The sequence below is a fragment of the Lynx rufus genome, unplaced genomic scaffold (genome assembly GCF_022079265.1).
Source record: "Lynx rufus isolate CCGP_SWC_20201006 ecotype Redwood Valley unplaced genomic scaffold, mLynRuf1.p SCAF_7, whole genome shotgun sequence".
NCBI classification, from domain to species: domain Eukaryota; kingdom Metazoa; phylum Chordata; class Mammalia; order Carnivora; family Felidae; genus Lynx; species Lynx rufus.
Genome location: NW_025814889.1, coordinates 41707647 through 41726021, shown reverse-complemented (window position 1 = coordinate 41726021; position 18375 = coordinate 41707647). Strand labels below are relative to the sequence as shown.

At 46.8% G+C, this 18375-nt stretch overlaps 2 protein-coding genes across 2 annotated transcripts in view; one reads left to right on the top strand and one right to left on the bottom strand.

Annotated features, from left to right (window-relative positions):
• Nucleotides 1-12537, top strand: part of LPCAT3 (lysophosphatidylcholine acyltransferase 3) — a 40098-nt gene extending 27561 nt beyond the window's left edge. Inside the window, exons 2-13 of the mRNA XM_047066203.1 lie at nt 5907-6014; nt 6545-6651; nt 7440-7533; nt 7701-7738; nt 8173-8351; nt 9212-9320; nt 10067-10153; nt 10253-10419; nt 11236-11383; nt 11459-11617; nt 11709-11837; nt 12128-12537. Of these exons, the coding sequence (XP_046922159.1) occupies nt 5907-6014; nt 6545-6651; nt 7440-7533; nt 7701-7738; nt 8173-8351; nt 9212-9320; nt 10067-10153; nt 10253-10419; nt 11236-11383; nt 11459-11617; nt 11709-11825 (1313 nt within the window). The 3' untranslated portion in view covers nt 11826-11837; nt 12128-12537. The remainder of the gene's footprint in view (nt 1-5906; nt 6015-6544; nt 6652-7439; nt 7534-7700; nt 7739-8172; nt 8352-9211; nt 9321-10066; nt 10154-10252; nt 10420-11235; nt 11384-11458; nt 11618-11708; nt 11838-12127) is intronic.
• Nucleotides 12538-12786: 249 nt separating this feature from the next.
• On the bottom strand, nt 12787-18361 carry EMG1 (EMG1 N1-specific pseudouridine methyltransferase). Its single transcript, XM_047066205.1, has 6 exons — nt 18194-18361; nt 14647-14748; nt 14396-14537; nt 13970-14028; nt 13733-13882; nt 12787-13072 (listed from the first exon to the last, which is right to left on the bottom strand). Exons 1-6 carry the CDS (start codon nt 18359-18361, stop codon nt 12959-12961), a joined length of 735 nt encoding a protein of 244 aa, XP_046922161.1. The 3' UTR covers nt 12787-12958.
• Nucleotides 18362-18375: the final 14 nt, after the last annotated feature.

The following is an 18375-nucleotide window of genomic DNA, read 5'->3' as shown; positions in this document are numbered from 1 at the left end:
TGAGTTTAAGCCCTCAATGAAAAGTTCACTGATATGGTTGCAGATCCCACACTGCCACTTACCCTTAGGAAATTAGTTACTTGTCCAGTTTTGGTATAGTATCAAAGAATAATACTCAGAATGATCTGAAAAGGCTATTAAGATTCTCTTTCCAACTGTATATCTGCGTGAAGCCAGATTTTCTTCATATGCTTTAACCAAAACAACATATTAACAGACTAAATGCAGAAACAGATTTGAGAATCCTGCTACCTTCCATCTAGCCAGACAAAGGCTAGAAATTTGTAAAAATGTAAAACAATGCCACTGTCCTCATTAAATTGTTTTGTTTGTTTTGGAAAAATATAGTTTTTTTCATTAAAAATATGTTATATATTATGTAATTGGTTTACTATTTTTTATTTTTTTTTATTTTTTTTTTAACGTTTATTTATTTTTGAGACAGAGAGAGACAGAGCATGAACGGGCAAGGGGCAGAGAGAGAGGGAGACACAGAATCGGAAACAGGCTCCAGGCTCTGAACCATCAGCCCAGAGCCCGACACGGGGCTCGAACTCACAGACCACGAGATCGTGACCTCAGCTGAAGTCGGACGCTTCACCGACTGAGCCACCCAGGCACACCTGGTTTACTATTTTTTAATGAATTAGTAGTGAAATACTTTAAAATTTTCTTTTATTTATTTATTCATTTACTTACTTATTTAGAGAGAATCCCAAGCAGGTTCCGCGCTGTCAGCACAGAGCCCCATGTGGGGCTCAAACTCAAAAACCACAAGATCATGACCTGAGCCTAAATCAAGAGTCGAACACTCAACCCACTGAGCCACCTGGGCACCTCTTATTTGCTAATACAGTAGATATTGATAGATAGTATCCATATTAACAAATGTTTTTGAGGTCCTCCGTAATTTTTAAGAGTCTAAAGAGAGCAGAAAGTTTGAACACCACTACAGTATGCTATGGACATTATACCAACTCTTTGTATGGTGCTTGAGGTAGTTTTCTTCTTTGACAAAACTGGTGTAAGTATCTAAGCCAACACATAGCAGTTCTGTCCAACTCTGTCTTCTCTCTCACACTTGCCAAAAATGCTCTATATTCCTTTCACCGGGGTAATATGAACCACTGACTGATCAAATGGGGTTATACCATATTCCTCCAGAGTCCAGAAATAGCTATACAGGTTGAAAGTCAAAGAAATTAATCACACTTGAATACAAACAGCTCATTTCTTTTTTTTTTTTTTTTAATGTTTATTTATTTTTGAGAGAGAGAGAGAGAGACAGAGTGCAAGTTGGGGAGGGGCAGAGAGAGAGGGAGACACAGAATCCGAAACAGGCTCCAGGCTCTGAGCTGTCAGCACAGAGCCTGATGCGGGGCTCGAACCCATGAACCGTGAGATTATGACCTGAGCTGAAGTCGGACGCTTAACTGATTGAGCCTCCCAGGTGCCCCTAAACAGCTCATTTCTACTTCTTCAAATGAAGCCTCCAAACCTGTAGGATTAACAAGTAATTTCACAACTACCGTACAGAGAATAAGGAGTTCCATGACAGTCTAGGTTGTGACGGATCCTAGTTTCTGACTCAAGTGGCGCTTGGACCTGACTGATCCAGTGACTGGAGAGTACAGCTGGAAACGCTCCATGACTGCTGAACCTCTGAAGAGTACCCACTTCAGTGTACTTTGAGGTTCAGAGCATTTTGAATGCCCTAGTTTTTGCTGTTGGAACATTCCCATTCCGGTAGGGGATCCTCAAGGTTTAATATGTGTTAGATCATCATCCTTCATCTGCTAATGAGTTTCGGAAGCCCTCCCCACCTTTAAAACGTAATCAAAAAGGAGAAACAGTTACAGTATAGCCAAACAAGTTCTCCTATGCTTCATAAACAGAATACCTGGCTTTAGTAGGCATTTATATAAACATTTGTCAAAGGAACGAGACAGCCAGCAATCCACAGGATATCTAGGAAATTAACTACCTGCGTGAAGCTGCAAATTTGTTCATAAAACAAACCTCTCTGCATGTTTGGTGCTATTATGGGAAAGACCAGAACCCCCGGCCATCAGGCTTAGAATGTTATTCTCAGGACCTAGTAAGTGCTGCCGGCTTGCTTTCGGATTTTCGTGAGGTGGTGCTTGTTAACCCTTGCGGCACATCACGGTCACTCAGACCTGCCGAATCAGACTCGTGGGTGGGCGGTGAGCGAGGAGGTGCTCTCGTTGGTTTTTAAAGATTCTTCCGGTGACTGCAGCCATTACAGTAAGCGTCGACTCCCATCAAAAAGCGTTAAGACTCAGAAACAGCTTGAGGAACAACATCCTGCGCCAAACAGCACATCCCTCTAGGGGTGACTGGGCAGCCAGGCCCCGAAGCCCGCTGAGCTGAGTGGCAGCCAAGAGCCAGGTTTGATGTTTACGCTCAAAATCAGCTCCGGGTTGTCCCAGCAACTCGGCTGACACACAGCTCCTTCTTCTCTCTGAGGCTTCATTCCGGGCTTTGCTCTTCTCTGTTAGGACCTCCGTGTCTGTGGTAACCTGGCCTGCTGCCTTCTTTAATTTTTCTGCCAGTTGCTCCATCTTCTTGCGTGTAGGGAGCTCAACAACCCCCACCCCGCCCCCCAAATATACCTGAAAACAGGAGGAAGGGGCCTGGAGCGGCCAGAACAGATGTCACCAGGCCTGTGCACTAAGTCTCCTGTAAGGAAAGCACCCAAGACTCTGGCTCTTACATCTTTTTTTTACACCTTTAACAGCTTTACACAAAGTTACGGTTTCTAAGGCCTGCAGTAAAGTAGAAATTGGGAAAGGAACTCTTCAAAGCTCAAGAAGTGACTCTCGATCCCTGAATAGCAAGGGAGGGGCCATGAAGGCCATAAGAAACAGATACAAGAACTCAGAATGCCGAACAGTGGAGGGCCTACAGGGTCCGGGCAAACGGTTTCACACTCCTCGACAGGTCACAAAGCCATCATGACTGTACTGCAGAATAATTATGGCCCAGATCACCAAGAAAATGTTAAGTATATTCAGGTTAAGGAAGCAGAATAGTGTGTGTCGTGTTTTTGTTTTGTTTTTTTAATTTCAAGCATTCTAAATGGTTTTAGTGCTTCCAGTTGGTTAAAGGTCTTAGTGCCTAAAGAGATAAGCTCTTCGCTATCTATAGATGAACTCATTTACCAGTACTCTAGATAATTAAGATCTACCCTATTTATTGCTTCTATTCATTTGTACTCCTGTTTCTAAAACATTAAAAATGAAAAGCAGGAGCGCCTGGGTGGCTCAGTTAAGCCTCCGACTCTTGATTCACGCTGAGCATGGAGCCTGCTTGGGATTCTCTCTCTCCCTCTCTCTGCTCCTCCCCCTCTCATTCACATGCACTTTCCCTCTCTAAATAAACTTAAAAAAAAAAAATGAGGGGTGCCTGGGTGGCTCAGTAGGTTGGGCGTCCAACATCTGCTCAAGTCATGATCTCGTGGTTCCTGGGTTCAAGCCCCGCGTCGGGCTCTCTGTGTCCAACTCAGAGCCTGGACCCTGCTTCAGATTCTCTCTCTCTCTCTCTCTCTCTCTCTCCCTCTCTCTCTGCCTCTCTCTCTCTCTCTTTCTCAAAAATAAATATTTTTAAAAAGTGAAAAGCAAAAAATTTAAGGCAGTTGGACCCTATTCTATATACTTTCTAGTACCTGGCTCTGCTTCTTAGCAAAACTTGCTGTAACCTGGTGTTCTGTCCCTGCCCATGTGATATGTAATGAGACTCAATCCTGTTTCTTTGCTCATTCATCTGACTATGAAAGGGTTTATAGATGTCTCCCTCTCCCTTGAGCCTATTAATCCTATATCACTTCATCTTCTGCTAGCAGGAAAATAAACCATTACAGGGGCGCCTGGGTGGCTCAGCTCAGGTCATGATCTCATGGGGTTCATGAGATTGAGCCCCGCATCGGGCTCTGCACTGACAGTGAGGAGCCTGCTTGGGATTCTCTCTCCCTCTCTCTCTGCCCCTCCCCCTGCTTGCTCTCTCTCAGAATAAATAAACTTTAAAAAAGAAGGAAAGAGAATAAACCATTACATGCCACCTCCTTCCTCATTATATGCTCTATAATCAGAATACCTGGCATAGAGTAGGCATTTAACAAACATCTGTCAAATGAATGAGCCCGTGATCCATAGACCATCTGCAGAATTAACTACTTGCAAGCAGCTGTAAATTTGTTAAAGAGCCTAGCCCATGATGAAAACAGCAATCAAAGAACATCAGCAAGTCCTAGCACCAAGAAGATCAAATAGTTGACACACTGTTCCATGAAAAAACCAGGATACACAAATACCCGAACTGTGTTGGCAAATTAAAAGCAAAAAAACGGGGAAAAGGACTAGAAGGACATAGGCCAATATAAAACATGATTATCCATTTTTCTATTCACTTAATAAATAATCGAGCACTTTCTTGGTGTCCAACACGTTCCTAAGCATCTCAGAGTTTAATCACGCATACCAGCATACTGCCCACGAAAAACTAACTGCAACCTATAATTTGACAGCAAGAGGTGCAGCAACTATAAATCATGAGCAGCTCAGGAACACTAATTATGCAATGATAGGATATGTGAAGTGTCCTTCCAGAAAGACGTGGGGATTCCAGTTCTCTGCACGTGCTCTGCTGCAGGAGGAGTATTTCCGGGCACGTTAGCCAGACTTCTTGATAGAACTCTTCCTGACCAGGGCGCCTGGGTGGCTCAGTCGGTGAAGCGTCCGACTTCAGGTCAGGTCACGATCTCACGGTTCGTGGGTTCGAGCCCCACGTCGGGCTCTGTGCTGACAGCTCAGAGCCTGGAGCCTGCTTTAGATTGTGTGTCTCCCTCTCTCTCTGCTCCTCCCTTGCTCACACTCTGTCTCTCTCTCTCTCTCGAAAACAAATAAACATTAAAAAAAAAAAAAAAGTAGAACGCTCCTTGACAGAACACTGAATGTGTAGTAAAGCCATGGAACATACTGATTGTAGTTCAGAAATACCAAATGTTATTGACCCTTTTTAATTCCATAAGCTGCCTTTCGCCATGCCTAATCAGTTTATGACCCAGCAGAGACCCCTTGTAGTTCCGTCGTCGTGGCCCTGGGACTATCCTCGGAATCACAGCTTTAGATGACATTTCCCCAGGATATTTACATGGATTTATAACACAGTTGATGCCCAGACCTCAGTATGTGAGGAGTCTACAACTGTATGTGCAGTCAGTAATCCCATTTTGTAGCCTGGTTTTAATTTATATTTGTCCTCTTAATAATGTTAATAAGCTGACATTACTCTGCTAACAGGACAGGCGATGAAATCATAATCGAGCATAAAGGTGTAAACTAGCATCTCAGGGCATCGTTAGGCACCCTTAATTCCTTGTGTCATTTAGAAAAACGCAAGAGAAAATTCCTAGCAATATTTAATAGGCTATAAAGGAAACCTAGTCTTAGGACCCAGTTTTGTATTGCCTCAGTATAAAATTGATACCTTTAGTTTAAAATTTTTTGTGTGTGTTTTATTTATTTTTGAGAGAGAGAGAGAGAGAGAGGGTACGAGCAGGGGAGGGGCAGAGAGAGAGGGAGACTCAGAATCTGAAGCAGGCTTCAGGCTCTGAGCTGTCAGCACAGAGCTCGAAGCCACGAACTGCGAGATCGTGACCTGAACAGAAATTGGACACTTAACCGACAGGGCCACCCAGGTGCCCCCATATCTTCAGTTTTAAGTTTGTATTTACAAAGCAAATTTTGATTCTTGGATACTGTTCTCTGCTGTCATCCACATAAGGGACGTATTTTCCACTCTGGGCTGCATTTCATGCCAGAGAAACTTCCAAAACCGGGAGGGCATCAGGCATGCGTGACCCTCTGACTGATTTTTCTCCCCTCTAGGTTACCCCATGGCTGTATTTTATCGGCGTTACCTTTACTTCAAGGACAGCTACCTCATCCATCTCTTCCACGCCTTTACAGGCCTCTCAATTGCTTATTTTAACTTTGGTGAGTGAACTTGGCAGTAGCACGGCGATTGGAGGGAACCTGGGAAGGAACAGGCTTAAACAGAGTTTCTGGAGTGTGATGGCTAGGGAAGTTAATAACGCTCTGCTTGCAAAGAGGGTTTGTATGCACAGGACCAGAGCTTAATTTTCCTTTTCCGTGCATCCCTTTCCCAGATAACATTTTGAGAGTGCTTGGTTACCTTTGCCAGCCCCCCATCATTTCCTCTGCTGGGGCTGTAACTGGATGAAAGATGCAAGCAGCCTTCTTCAGGAGCATCCCTTTAGCTCAAACACTCAGAAATGCAGCAACGCCCTGACAATCCCTTATATGTATACAGTTCATTTCCTTCCCTCCCGCCAAGATCTGAGTCTCTTTGAAAAGAAAAAAATCCTAATACCAAAGGTTTTTTTCTTGAAATATTCTCTTTGTGTTTAGAAGTCTCAGCCCAGGTGAGAATGCGAAAAAACAAAAACAAAACCCAAAAAACAAAACCACCACAGGCTAAAATTTGCTGTCCTCTCCGCCTCCAGGAAATCAGCTCTACCACTCCCTGCTGTGTGTTGGACTTCAGTTCCTCATCCTTCGACTGATGGGCCGCACCGTCACTGCCGTCCTCACTACATTTTGCTTCCAGATGGTAAACGCCTCTCCCTCGGCAGCTCAGACCACAGCCAACAGCCGTTCGGGGGAGGGGGGAGGTCGGGGACTGTGGCGCGGAAAAAGTGAACTAGGAGACCCGATTTCTAGTCCTTTCTTCCGACATCTCTCCGCAGCATGGCTTCAGGTAGGTCACTCTTCGCAGGCGCCAGGCGCCCCATCTGCAGGTTGCAGTGACGATGACCTGAACAGCTGAGCCCTTGCACAGGACTACGCCATTCTTGTTCTTTGGTTTTGACCAGGACTACCCAGCTAGCTGTCCAGGAGAGGTGTCGCATAAAGGCCAGGCAGAAAACCAGCTGAGACTGAGCTATGGACTCTAAGCTCCAAATTCTCAGTTGAGCCCTCATTCTGCTGAGAAGCCTTGAGCATTCCCCTCCATGGGTTCAGTTTCTTCCATGTATAGGAACTTAAAGCCTTTAGGGCCCCTGGGTGGCTCAGTTGGTTAAGCGTCTGACTTCAGCTCAGGTCGTGATCTCAACGGTTCATGAGTTTGAGCCCCACATCAGGCTGTCTGCTGTCAGCAGAGCCTGATTTGGATCCTCTGTCCCTCCCACCTCTCTCTGCCCCTTCCCCGCTCACGTTCTCTCTTTCTCAAAAATGAATAAACAATTTTTTTTTTTAATTTAAAAGATCAAACTTAAAAACAAAAGCCTTTAAGGAGGAGACCAAGAGAAGGGGAAAATGAAAGAATACAGTGGATTTTAGAGCAGGGAGAAAATAAAGAAATCCTAGCTGGTGATGGAATAAATTCTTCCCCCTCCCTAGGCCTACCTTCTTGCCGGATATTATTACACAGCCACTGGCAACTATGATATCAAGTGGACAATGCCACATTGTGTCCTGACCTTGAAGCTGATTGGTGAGTGCTGGCTCATTGCCTTCCCCTTTTACCCCTAGGCTCTTCCCCGTCTGACCGTAAACTTACTCTGTGTTCCCCCCGGTCCGCTCCTGGCTACACTCAGTCCACAGGCCACCTCCTCAGTGGCCTCTCCCCCTGCTCTACCCACACCTTCTCTCTCTGCTCAGGTCTGGCTGTTGACTACTTTGACGGAGGGAAGGATCAGGTAAGTTCCCATTCCTCTGCAGAGAGGTTAAGGAATTGAACCAGAGGGAAGGAGAAAGGCTGTTGTAATCAAAAGACTGGACCCAGATGCCAGGGGCAGAGCCTCTACCTCATCCCCGGCCTGTGTGAGTTCTGTTTCAGAGAGCACTGAGCACGGATCAGCAAATCTAATTTGCCCGGATCCAGCTCTCGCACAAAGTCCAGAGATCAGTGCCAGCATGGCGTTTGGAAAAGCAGCAGCCACTTGTTGCTAAGTTACCCCTGCACATACTCATTTCCACGTGAGGCAATTACTCTTCTCCATGTCACGCCCTCAAAGAGACGGCTGTTTGAAGAACCCCAGTTCAGTGGGGTCCCAGGGTGGGGAACACGCAGACTGGCTCTTGGGGGGAGATTCAAGGCTATCCTGAACCATTCATTCTCTTCTCGGCATAGAATTCCTTGTCCTCTGAGCAACAGAAATATGCCATACGGGGTGTCCCTTCCCTGCTGGAAGTTGCTGGTTTCTCCTACTTCTATGGGGCCTTCTTGGTAGGGCCCCAGTTCTCAATGAACCACTACATGAAGCTGGTGCAGGGACAGCTGACTGACATACCAGGGAAGATACCAAACAGGTAATTGCCCCTCTTGGTCGAGACCTCTGTATAGGTGATCTCACCCAATACAAAGCCACTTCTAGGTGCCTTCCTGCAGGCCAGCCCTGGCTGCGTTCTCCAGCACGGCCCCGGCTCACAGGCCTGTGCCGCACCGGCCCCGGACTGTCGTAACGGGCGCTCCGTACCTGCTCAGCGCGGGTGGCGGGCCCATTTCAGCGTAGGCTACTTCCAGCCAGCCATTCCGACCCTGTAGTACAAACGTAAAAATTCGCTTTTATGCCACAGGATTTTGCCTGAACAGTCACGTCCCTGCCTTTAAAACCCGTTTTCTCGGTTTAAAAGAAAAGATTGTTAAATATATAAAAATGTGTGTGTGTGTATGTGTGTGTGTATATATATATATGTGTATATATATATCACAGTAGAAAATTGAAAAGTTACCAGAAAAATCCTTTTCCTGAGAACGTGTCTAGCCTGTGTTTGGGCCTCGATTCAACCAGGGTAGGAAGGAGCAGACTGAGAATTGGTCATCCTCCAGTCCTCCGCACTGGATTTTCGGTCCCAGTGTGGATGGAGGCGGTTGGTGAGGCCGTGAGATGTGTAGGAGCCCTGAGGGGGAAGCACCACAGACTCATCCACACCGCTCCCCTGCCCACCCTGCCCGCCCCTGTGACTCGCAGGGTCTCGCGTTCATCATTGCCCAAAGCCAACCACAGAGAGCTGTCTTTCCCTGAGACTGAATAAAGGCTCTGGACGGAGAGCCACTCGTCCTCCTCCGGGCGGATAGCCACACTCTGAAACCCCTCTCTCCGTAATTTAAGGTCAGAGGGCGAAGGGAATAGCCTCTGTCTGTTGTGACCTTGCTTGTTCCTTTCCAGCACCATACCTGCTCTCAAGCGCCTGAGTCTGGGCCTTGTCTACCTAGTGGGCTACACTCTGCTTAGCCCCCACATCACAGAAGACTATCTCCTCACTGAAGACTATGAAGTGAGTGCTTACTAATGGAGCAGCAGTGTGACTGCATCAGAGGTAGAAATGGACAGGCAAGGATCCCTGTAGATAGCCAAGAAGCGGGTAACACCATCTACAAATGCATGTTGGTTTCGCTCTAGATCTGTGAGAGTTGGTGTCAATGCCAGCCGGGCCGCGACATGTTCATCAGCCAGCACTGAACGACCTCCGTGGGCACAGGGCTGTGCCAGGTGCACTGTTAGCACCCCTTACCTCCCTCGGGAGCAGCTCTTAGCCTGATTTATTACAGCCAAGTGACTCCTTGGAGCAGAACAGCTTTTGGTCCTCTCCAGCCTGTTTTCTTCTCTTGATAGATTGGGGGCTTCTAGGGAATTCAAAAACCAAGGGAGGGGGAAGTGCTGGCTTTTGCTCCTGCCCAGCTGAAAGGCTTGCAGCAGCTCCCTACGCACTCTGGGTAGGTTTATCTCCTTAAACTAACATTGACCATGGATATATAAAAGTCCCTCGGTGCTCCGTGTCCCGAATGCTCAGTGCGTTAGAGGAGTTTAGGGACAATGCTGTTTCTGGGACTCTTCAAAGAAAAAGGTGAATGGATGTTCACTGGGCTCCCTGCGTATTCCTCTTAGCCTACTAGAAGGGCAGCGAAGCGGACCGTCAGGTGGACATGAAGTAGTCAGCCTCAAGTTTGGAAGGGAAGAACATGAAGGGCATTTGGCCTTGCCCGGGGAGTATCCCTAATGCCTGTGTGTTCCTTCCTCAAGAACCACGATTTCTGGTTCCGCTGCATGTACATGCTGCTCTGGGGCAAGTTCGTGCTGTACAAGTACGTCACCTGTTGGCTGGTCACAGTAAGTAGGAAAGATGAACCGGGGTCATATTCCAACAAGCTGTGGGGCGCGGTGGGGAGGAGAGGAGCAGGAATGCTAATGGAATGCTCCCTCCCTCAGGAAGGAGTGTGCATTTTGACAGGGCTGGGCTTCAATGACTTTGACGAACACAGAAAGGCGAAGTGGGACGCCTGTGCCAACATGAAGGTGTGGCTCTTTGAAACGACCCCCCGATTCACCGGCACCATCGCCTCTTTCAACATCAACACCAATGCCTGGGTGGCCCGGTAAGCGGCTGGAACGGGGGTCCGGACCCTAGCTTCTTCCACCACTTTCCCAGATTTGAGCGCACAGATGCGCGATCCATCTTTTCCCACTCTGGGTAGAACCTCATCGTTCTCGCACCCACCCACCACATACTGACTTCGTCTCCACTCCCGGCCCCCCGAAAACCACTCCTGTCACATTCGCAAGGCACAAGCAAGACCGAGAGGTGCCGTGAATTTTAATCCCAGTTCCGCCCTGGTTTCATGTTCCCCTTTGCCGTTTACAAACGTCTTTATTTGTCCCCACCAACGCACAAGTGTTGAGCGGCACGAGAACCGGTCTGCCCTGTTCAGCACTGCAGCTTAGGCACCGGGCGCTCAGCACTCAGTCATCTTGTACAAAGTGGCTCGCCCAAGCTCACCCAGCTAAGCGTGAGGTCTGTTTGCTGTCTCTGAACAGTCATCGACTCCGCTGCCTTTCATTTCTTTTAATTTTTTTTAAAGTTTATTCATTTATTTTGAGAGAGACAGACAGTGAGAGTGGGGGAGGGGCAGAGACCGAGGCAGGGGGGCAGAGAGAGAATCCCAAGCAGGCTCTGCACTGGCCGTGCAGAGCCCAATGCGGGGCTTGAACCCACGAAACCGTGAGATCACGACCTGAGCCGAAACCAAGAGTCGGTCACTTAACTGACTGAGCCACTCAGGTGCCCCTGCCTTTCATTTCTAAAGCTAGTCTGATGGCACCGCCTCCCTCACCCCAGACCACCCGGAGCAGGAGCCACCAGTGTGGCAGCAGGCACTGCTCTGAGGCCCATCCCCACCCACCCTTTTCTCTAGTTACGTCTTCAAACGGCTCAAGTTCCTTGGAAATAAAGAACTGTCCCAGGGACTGTCGCTGCTCTTCTTGGCCCTCTGGCACGGCCTCCACTCGGGATACCTGGTCTGCTTCCAGATGGAATTCCTCATTGTCATCGTGGAGAGAAAGGTAGGCCTGAGGGGTGCCAGGTGAACAGGGACGACGACGAGCGAGACACTCACGACCTCTCCCCTCGCTCCCCAGGCTGCCGGGCTAATTCAGGAGAGCCCAACCCTGAGCAACCTGGCTTCCATTACCATCCTACAACCCTTCTACTACTTGGTGCAGCAGACCATCCACTGGCTCTTCATGGGTTACTCAATGACTGCCTTCTGCCTCTTCACGTGGGACAAGTGGTTTAAGGTAAGCGGAGGGGGCGGAAATCGCTGACACCGCAGGCCGTGAGGACGGTCCTTGCTCTGTCTCTCGCTCAGTGGCCGCTATCTCCCCACAGGTGTATAAATCCGTCTATTTTCTTGGCCACGTCTTCTTCTTGAGCCTACTCTTCATATTGCCTTATGTTCACAAAGTAATGGTGCCAAGGAAAGAAAAGTTAAAGAAAGCGAAATAATCGATTTCCCTGGTAAGTGACCATCCCTGTAGCTAAGCTGAACCAGCAAGTTATAGACGAGAGCAATAGATTGGGGGCGGATGGCAGGGAGACGGTACTGAAACCTGGAGTGACTCTGAAGGTAGCCTGGCTCCCGGGAAAACAAGTGTGGGGCACTGACCACTCTAACTAACTTGGGCCCCCACGACGCAGAGTACTATACGATCACGGCAAACTTGGGCCCCCAGAGTCTGGTCTCTGTAGACCAGAGACTGGAAGGAATAACTCCGACCAGCCTGCCAATCAAATCTCTTCTCTTGCAGGTGGCCTAGCGCCGGGCTGGTGCAGAAACCACTTGTCTCCCTTTCCACAGCCCTCCTTCGCCTCAGAGCACAGAGAACATGGAAACCAGGGAGTGGGAAGACATGATACTCCTAGCCGTGCCTCTGCTGCCAGCCAAGTCTTCATCTGGGGCCAAAGGGGAAACTCTCGTGGGAGGAGTAGAGGGCCCGTGTCTCCCCTCTGGGCTCCCCCATGCACGTTGCCTTATCTCTCCCCCTCTAGCCAGGAATCTGTTGTGTTTTTCTCCTGCCAATTTACTATGATTGTATATGTGCCGCTACCACCACCCCCCCCATGGGGGGGCGGGGTGGGGTACAAGGCCCCACCTGCTCCACTTTTTCTACCTTGGAACTGTACCAGATAAAATCACTTCTCTTTGTTCAGTTTTTCACTGCTGGCATTCCTGGCTGCTTCCTTACAGACCGTTCTCTGTGCTTGCCACATAGCTGAAAATTCAGCAGGGCTCTCTCTTTACCGCCCAGAAGGTGGGAGTCAAGGCCTAACCGCAAAGCCTGGGACCAAACTTGCAAACGCTGTGACCTCACATCTTTTCCTGGAGTCTGAGGAGAACCACCATTAAGATTTTTTTCCACCATTAAGATACTGCTAATTTTAGGAATCCCCAAAGAACTACCAGATATTTATAGGATAAACAGTATTTATAGGCTAAACAAATAGCAAATGTACAGCCTCGGCTTCCCCAAACCCCCCACAGTCCCGGTGCAGGAAGGTCCTCTCTCCGAGCAGCGGGCGGAAAGCAGGGCCAAGGGATATAATGGCAACAGTCTCTGTTTCAGAACAAGGTGCTATTGTCAGATGACCCCCCATACTTCTTCAAAGGCTGTGGTCAGTTTTGCACAGGTGAGGGCTGCAGACAGGGGGTAGTTGCTGATAGACACCATCTTCTCTGTATACTCCACATTGACCTAAGGAGAGAAACAGTTCTGTCACTCTGTAACAAGTTCAGCCCGTCTTTGGGGAAGGGAAAACAGGGCTGAGCTAGTATTTCACAGTGCTGGGTTTCTTTCTAGATATTATTTTTAAGTAATGTTTACACCTGGCATGGGGCTCGAACTCACAACCCTGAGATCAAGAGCGGCAAGCTCTACCGACTGAGCCAGCCGATCTTTATGGTGCTATTTTTTTAAAGATTTACTTGTTTTTGAGAGAGAGTGAGTGATAGTGCGTGTGGGGGAAGGGTGGGGGGGGGAGAGAGAGAATCCCAAGCAGGCTCTGCACTGATAGCGTGGAGCCCAACATAGGGCTTGAACCCATGAATCATAAGATCACGACCCGAGCTGAAATCAGACGCTTAACTGACTGAGCCACTGAGGCGCCCCTCCAGTGCTGTTCAAGTTGTACAAAGGATGAAGAAGGCCTTGACTCTCACTGTCACAAATATACCAGCAGTCCTCAAAAGATACAGCTGGGGGGGGCGGGGGCGTGCAGGTCGTGGAGGCCCTGTTTGTCTTCCGGCTTTGTTCTCACCCTCTGTCTCCCAAGGTCATCAAAATGCCAGCTGTTCTCAGAATTCTATACTAAGCCTCAGCTCTATGAAGAACCCAAGAGTTGAGCCCAGGCCTTACCTGGCCATGGGCAAAGGCCCCCACCACAAAAACAATAGGGTCACTGCTAGGCACCAAGTCTCGTACATCACTGACAACTGGAATGGAAAAAGATGTGCCAATCTTCATACATCCAACTGGGAAGTGATCTGACACTGGATTCTTAATTACCTAAAGAGAACAAGGGAAAAAAAGAAAAATCAGCCCCAGAAAAAATCTCAGAACCCCACCTCCAACCAGTAGGTGCCAGTATCTCACCTTCAAGAGTTTCTGGGGGCCATCAGCTGCTCGAACACTGAGTTTGTGTAAAAGCTGAACTGAGGGTGGGGAGAAAAGAGTTCAGAGCTAGGTGGTGACCCCATTTCTTCTGCCCAGAAATCTAACCAGAAAAACCCACAGGTAAAGTGGGCTCCGTGTGTCCTTTACATCCACACTATGGTCCTAAAATGCTACGAACGAGCAGTTGTCAAGCATACGACTAGTTGGATGGCAATGAGTTCACTCAGCCAGGAACCCATGCAGGTTTTACCCCAGCCCCTGGGAAGATGAGTCCTTGTTCTGGTGTCAAACATAACACCCCACTCCTCCTATTTACAAAGCTCACATTTCATTTATCTCTTTCCTCTTCCTCCCTTCTTCACTACTGCCAAGTTCATTCTGAACCTTAACTCCTAGAGATCTCACCCATGAGGCCACAAAAGCGGTCAAAGGTTCTGGGAATTCGAGTCTGGGGGTTCACTTCAATCAGCACATTCTTCTGTGTGTGGATATAAACCTGCAGCAAGCCAGCTCGGTTCAGGGGACTGTCCATCAGCATCAGTAAACTCTGGGGGACGCAGAAACCAAGGCATAGTTTCAAGCGAAGAGAAGCAGCACACAGCTGCCCGACCTTCTGTACAAAGGCTTGGGGTCGTGAGCTCTGTCCCTGGAGTTACCTGGTGAGCTATGTCTGGTCTCACTTCCCCAGGGTCCCGTCCATTCTTCAACAGCACAGACTTGTGCTTGTCACAGTTGAGTAACTCATAGGTCTTCCCTACCTAAAGAACAGGGAACATGACAGACAGCAACATAAGCTTCTTTTACCTAGACTAGTGGTTCTCAAAGTGTGGTCCCCAAAGCAGCAGCAGCATCATAATCATCATCTAGAAACTTGTTAGTCAAATTCTCAGTCTACTCCAGATCTTCTGAATCAGAAATGGGGGATGGGGCCCAGCAAGCCTTTCAGGGGTTTACTGTGTGGCCACTGACCCTTTCTCCCCTACCCCTGTAAATGATCTTGGATAACAAAAGGACACAGCCTGTGATTTCACGTGATCTAAACTCCCGCACAGCAAAGGAAACCCATCCACAAAACAAAAAGGCAACCTACTGAATGGGAAAGAAGGTATTTGCAAATGATATATCTGATAAGGGGTTAATATCCAAATTAACCAATACAGAGAACTTCTGCAATACCAAAAAAAACAATCTGATTAAAAAATGGGCAGAGGACCTGAACAGACATTTTTCTAAGGAAGACACCCAGATGACCAACAGACAAATGAAAAGATGCTCAACCTCACTTATCAGGGAAATGCAAATCAAAAGCACAACAAGGTATCACCTCACCAGCCAGAATGGCTAGTATCAAAAAAAGACAAGAAATAAGTGTTGGCGAGGATGGAGAGAAAAGTGTGAAAATTCTAATGATGCGGGAGGCGACTTCAGCAAGGAATGCTTTCAAAAGTAAAACGGAAGAGGGTTGGTGCCAGTGTTAAGACTGGTCTGAGCAAAGGTACAGCTGGAATAAAGGAAAAGCAGAAATGTGAAGAAGGAAAACGCATGCGGAAAAAGTAGAACTGAAACACTGAAGAACAGTGATTAAATATGACTGCTTTGTAAACTGCAAGGTCCCTCAAGTATCGGGCACAAAGCCAGAAATAATTGTGGAATAACAGGGCACTGAGTGAATGAGGAATATTATTCTGGTAACTCAGTGTATACTAGAAGAGACACTAACTACATGGGTGATACTAAAGATCTGGCTAAAATCTATAGCAGCTAAAAGAAAGAATTGCAGATTGCAATTTGGGGTCCTAAGGAGCAATAAAGTGGTCAGTAAAAAGTCCAAAACCACACCACTAAATATACAAATACAGGATTTGAGAGGCTGTGTTTTTATGTATCAATAGAACATTCGTATGTCTGGCAACAACTTAAGAAACATAACTCCAGGAGCGCCTGGGTGGCTCAGTCGGTTAAGCCACCCGACTTCAGCTCAGGTCATGATCTCACAGTCTGTGAGTTCGAGCCCCACTTCCGGCTCTGTGCTGACAGCTCAGGGCCTGGAGCCTGCTTCAGATTCTGTGTCTCCCTCTCTCTGCCACTCCCCTGTTCACACTCTCTCTGTCAGGAATAAACACTTAAAAAAAAAAAAAAAAAAAGGAAACATAACTCCACAAAGCTTGGGGGAAGAGGCATGTAGATTTTGAAACTGATTAACTGAAACAACAAAAATGTCAGAGAGTAAGCATAGGGAAAGAACCAACTCTGTGGGACACTCTTAGTTATTGAAAAAAAGAACTTCTTGAATAGAACAATCCAGTTTCTACCCATTAGTAAGTTATAACCAGGAGTTTTATTATTTTAATAAAATAGAAAAGAGTACTTTACATGTAGTCATGGTAAGTAGTAGTTTATGAAGCTTTTGGTATCAGATAGTTGCATGTGTTTGTGTGTGTGTGTGTGTGTGTGTGTGTGTACTGGCTCACAATGTGACTTTTTTATTGCGGGTTGTGGTTAATAAGCTTGAAAACAACTAATTAGAATAATCAGAGAATGAGTACTATGTGTATTCATTGTCTGTAACAGGTATCAGAGCTATAAGAATTTTTAGAACCTTTTATTCCCTGCCCTCATGGAAGCCTTCTAGTGGAAGAGACAAACAGTAAACCACCAAATGAAACCACAACCAAATTGTGATCAACATTATGAAAGAAAAATAAATGGTTCGTTAAAGGATTATTAACAGGAGGGCCTGATTTATACCAAGAAGGGAGTCACTCCTATGAAGAAATAACATTTTAACTAATAATTGAAAAATGAACAGCATCATACTCAGTAATTGTTGCATGAACTGTCAAACAGGAATTAATAAAGAGCTAAGTAAAGGAAGCTTCCGTTAGAGAACATTATGTGCAACGGCCTTAAAATATCAGAGAACTTAGTGCTTTCAAAGACCTTAACAAAGGCCAACAAGTCTGGAGTCTAAGGAATAAATAGGAGAGAGCAGGCTCCATGAGGCTAGCAGAACAAGAAGGACCAGCACCAGGAAGGCAAAAGATAATAGTACATAAAATTTCAACCAGCTATGAATTCAATCATCCCTGGAGTACCATTAATGACAATCTGACCTACATTCCACCAGCATGCTCTAAGAATTTTAATTTGGCCATGACCTTTTTAACTTCTTGATGAGGAACCTGGAATCAATAACAATGGCAATAATTTATTCCAAGTGACAGGCATCATTCTAAACCCTTTGCTGATATTACCTCCCTTCATCCCCTCAACCCAATAAGGTCCGTACTATCATCCCCATGGGACATATGAAGAAACAAGTGGTTAAGGGAGATTCAGAATTAATAGGCTGGGAAGACGGCAAGCAATTAACTGAGACATAAATATAAGATCCTGTAATTAAGTTGGAAATATCAATTACCTAAGAAAAATGGGAAAAAAAAAAAAGACTTTCTAGACTGCAAGCTTAATAAAGTAACACAAAGATTGAGGAAGTAAAAATGGAAAAGAATCATATTACTATCAAAATATTACTTTTAAAGCACTTTCAAAGTATTAACCTCCACTTTACAAACTAAGGACAAAGTTGTTTTCTCAAGATCACACACTTAAAATAAGTATGAAAAACAAGTTTAAAACCCAGGTCTGACTTAGAAACCAGTGCTATTTCTTCTGGGCCTCCTCATTCGACAAGTTTAGCTCTAAAGGTAAGAGAAACAAGAAAGTCAGAGTGAGAACACTGCAGTTTTAAGATATACAATTGCTGGAATATTCGGGAAAAGGGCTGAATGACAGGTAAAAATAAGGACGTAAAAGTATTAAATGATAATTGATCCAGCGTTTCAAAATGGTTAGTACTATAAAGGAAGGTGACAAAAGACACCTAGGGATGACGCAATGGACATGTCTATCCTTCCCTACCCTCCCTCCCTTTAGATAACTTTTTACCACAGAATCCCGGTAAATCAATTGAAGTCAGGATGTGACAGCTGCAGTGAGATTCACGAAGAGCAGAAGAAAACGAGTAACGCCAACCCAGGTGTTTAACCAAAAGACAGTCAACTAGGCTATTCTTCCTCCAAAAGCATGTTTCACTCTCTCTGCCTCTCCATCCACTTTGAGCCTCTCACCCTCACCTCCCCCCCCGCCCCGGGGTCCCATCCTATCGATCTGCTAATTCTCCACTTCCTTGTCCCAAACTACCTTGACTGTCTCCAGACTGGCCCCTTCCAGCACCACAATGAGCCTTCGCCCTCCGATCTTGTTTCCCGCCCCGAGTCGGGGCCGCTTGGGAGCCACCGCATCCCAGCCCTCTTCCTGCTCTCCAACGCGCCGCTCACGAGGTTGGAATCCGCCACTGGGCGCAGCCATCTTGCAACCGGACC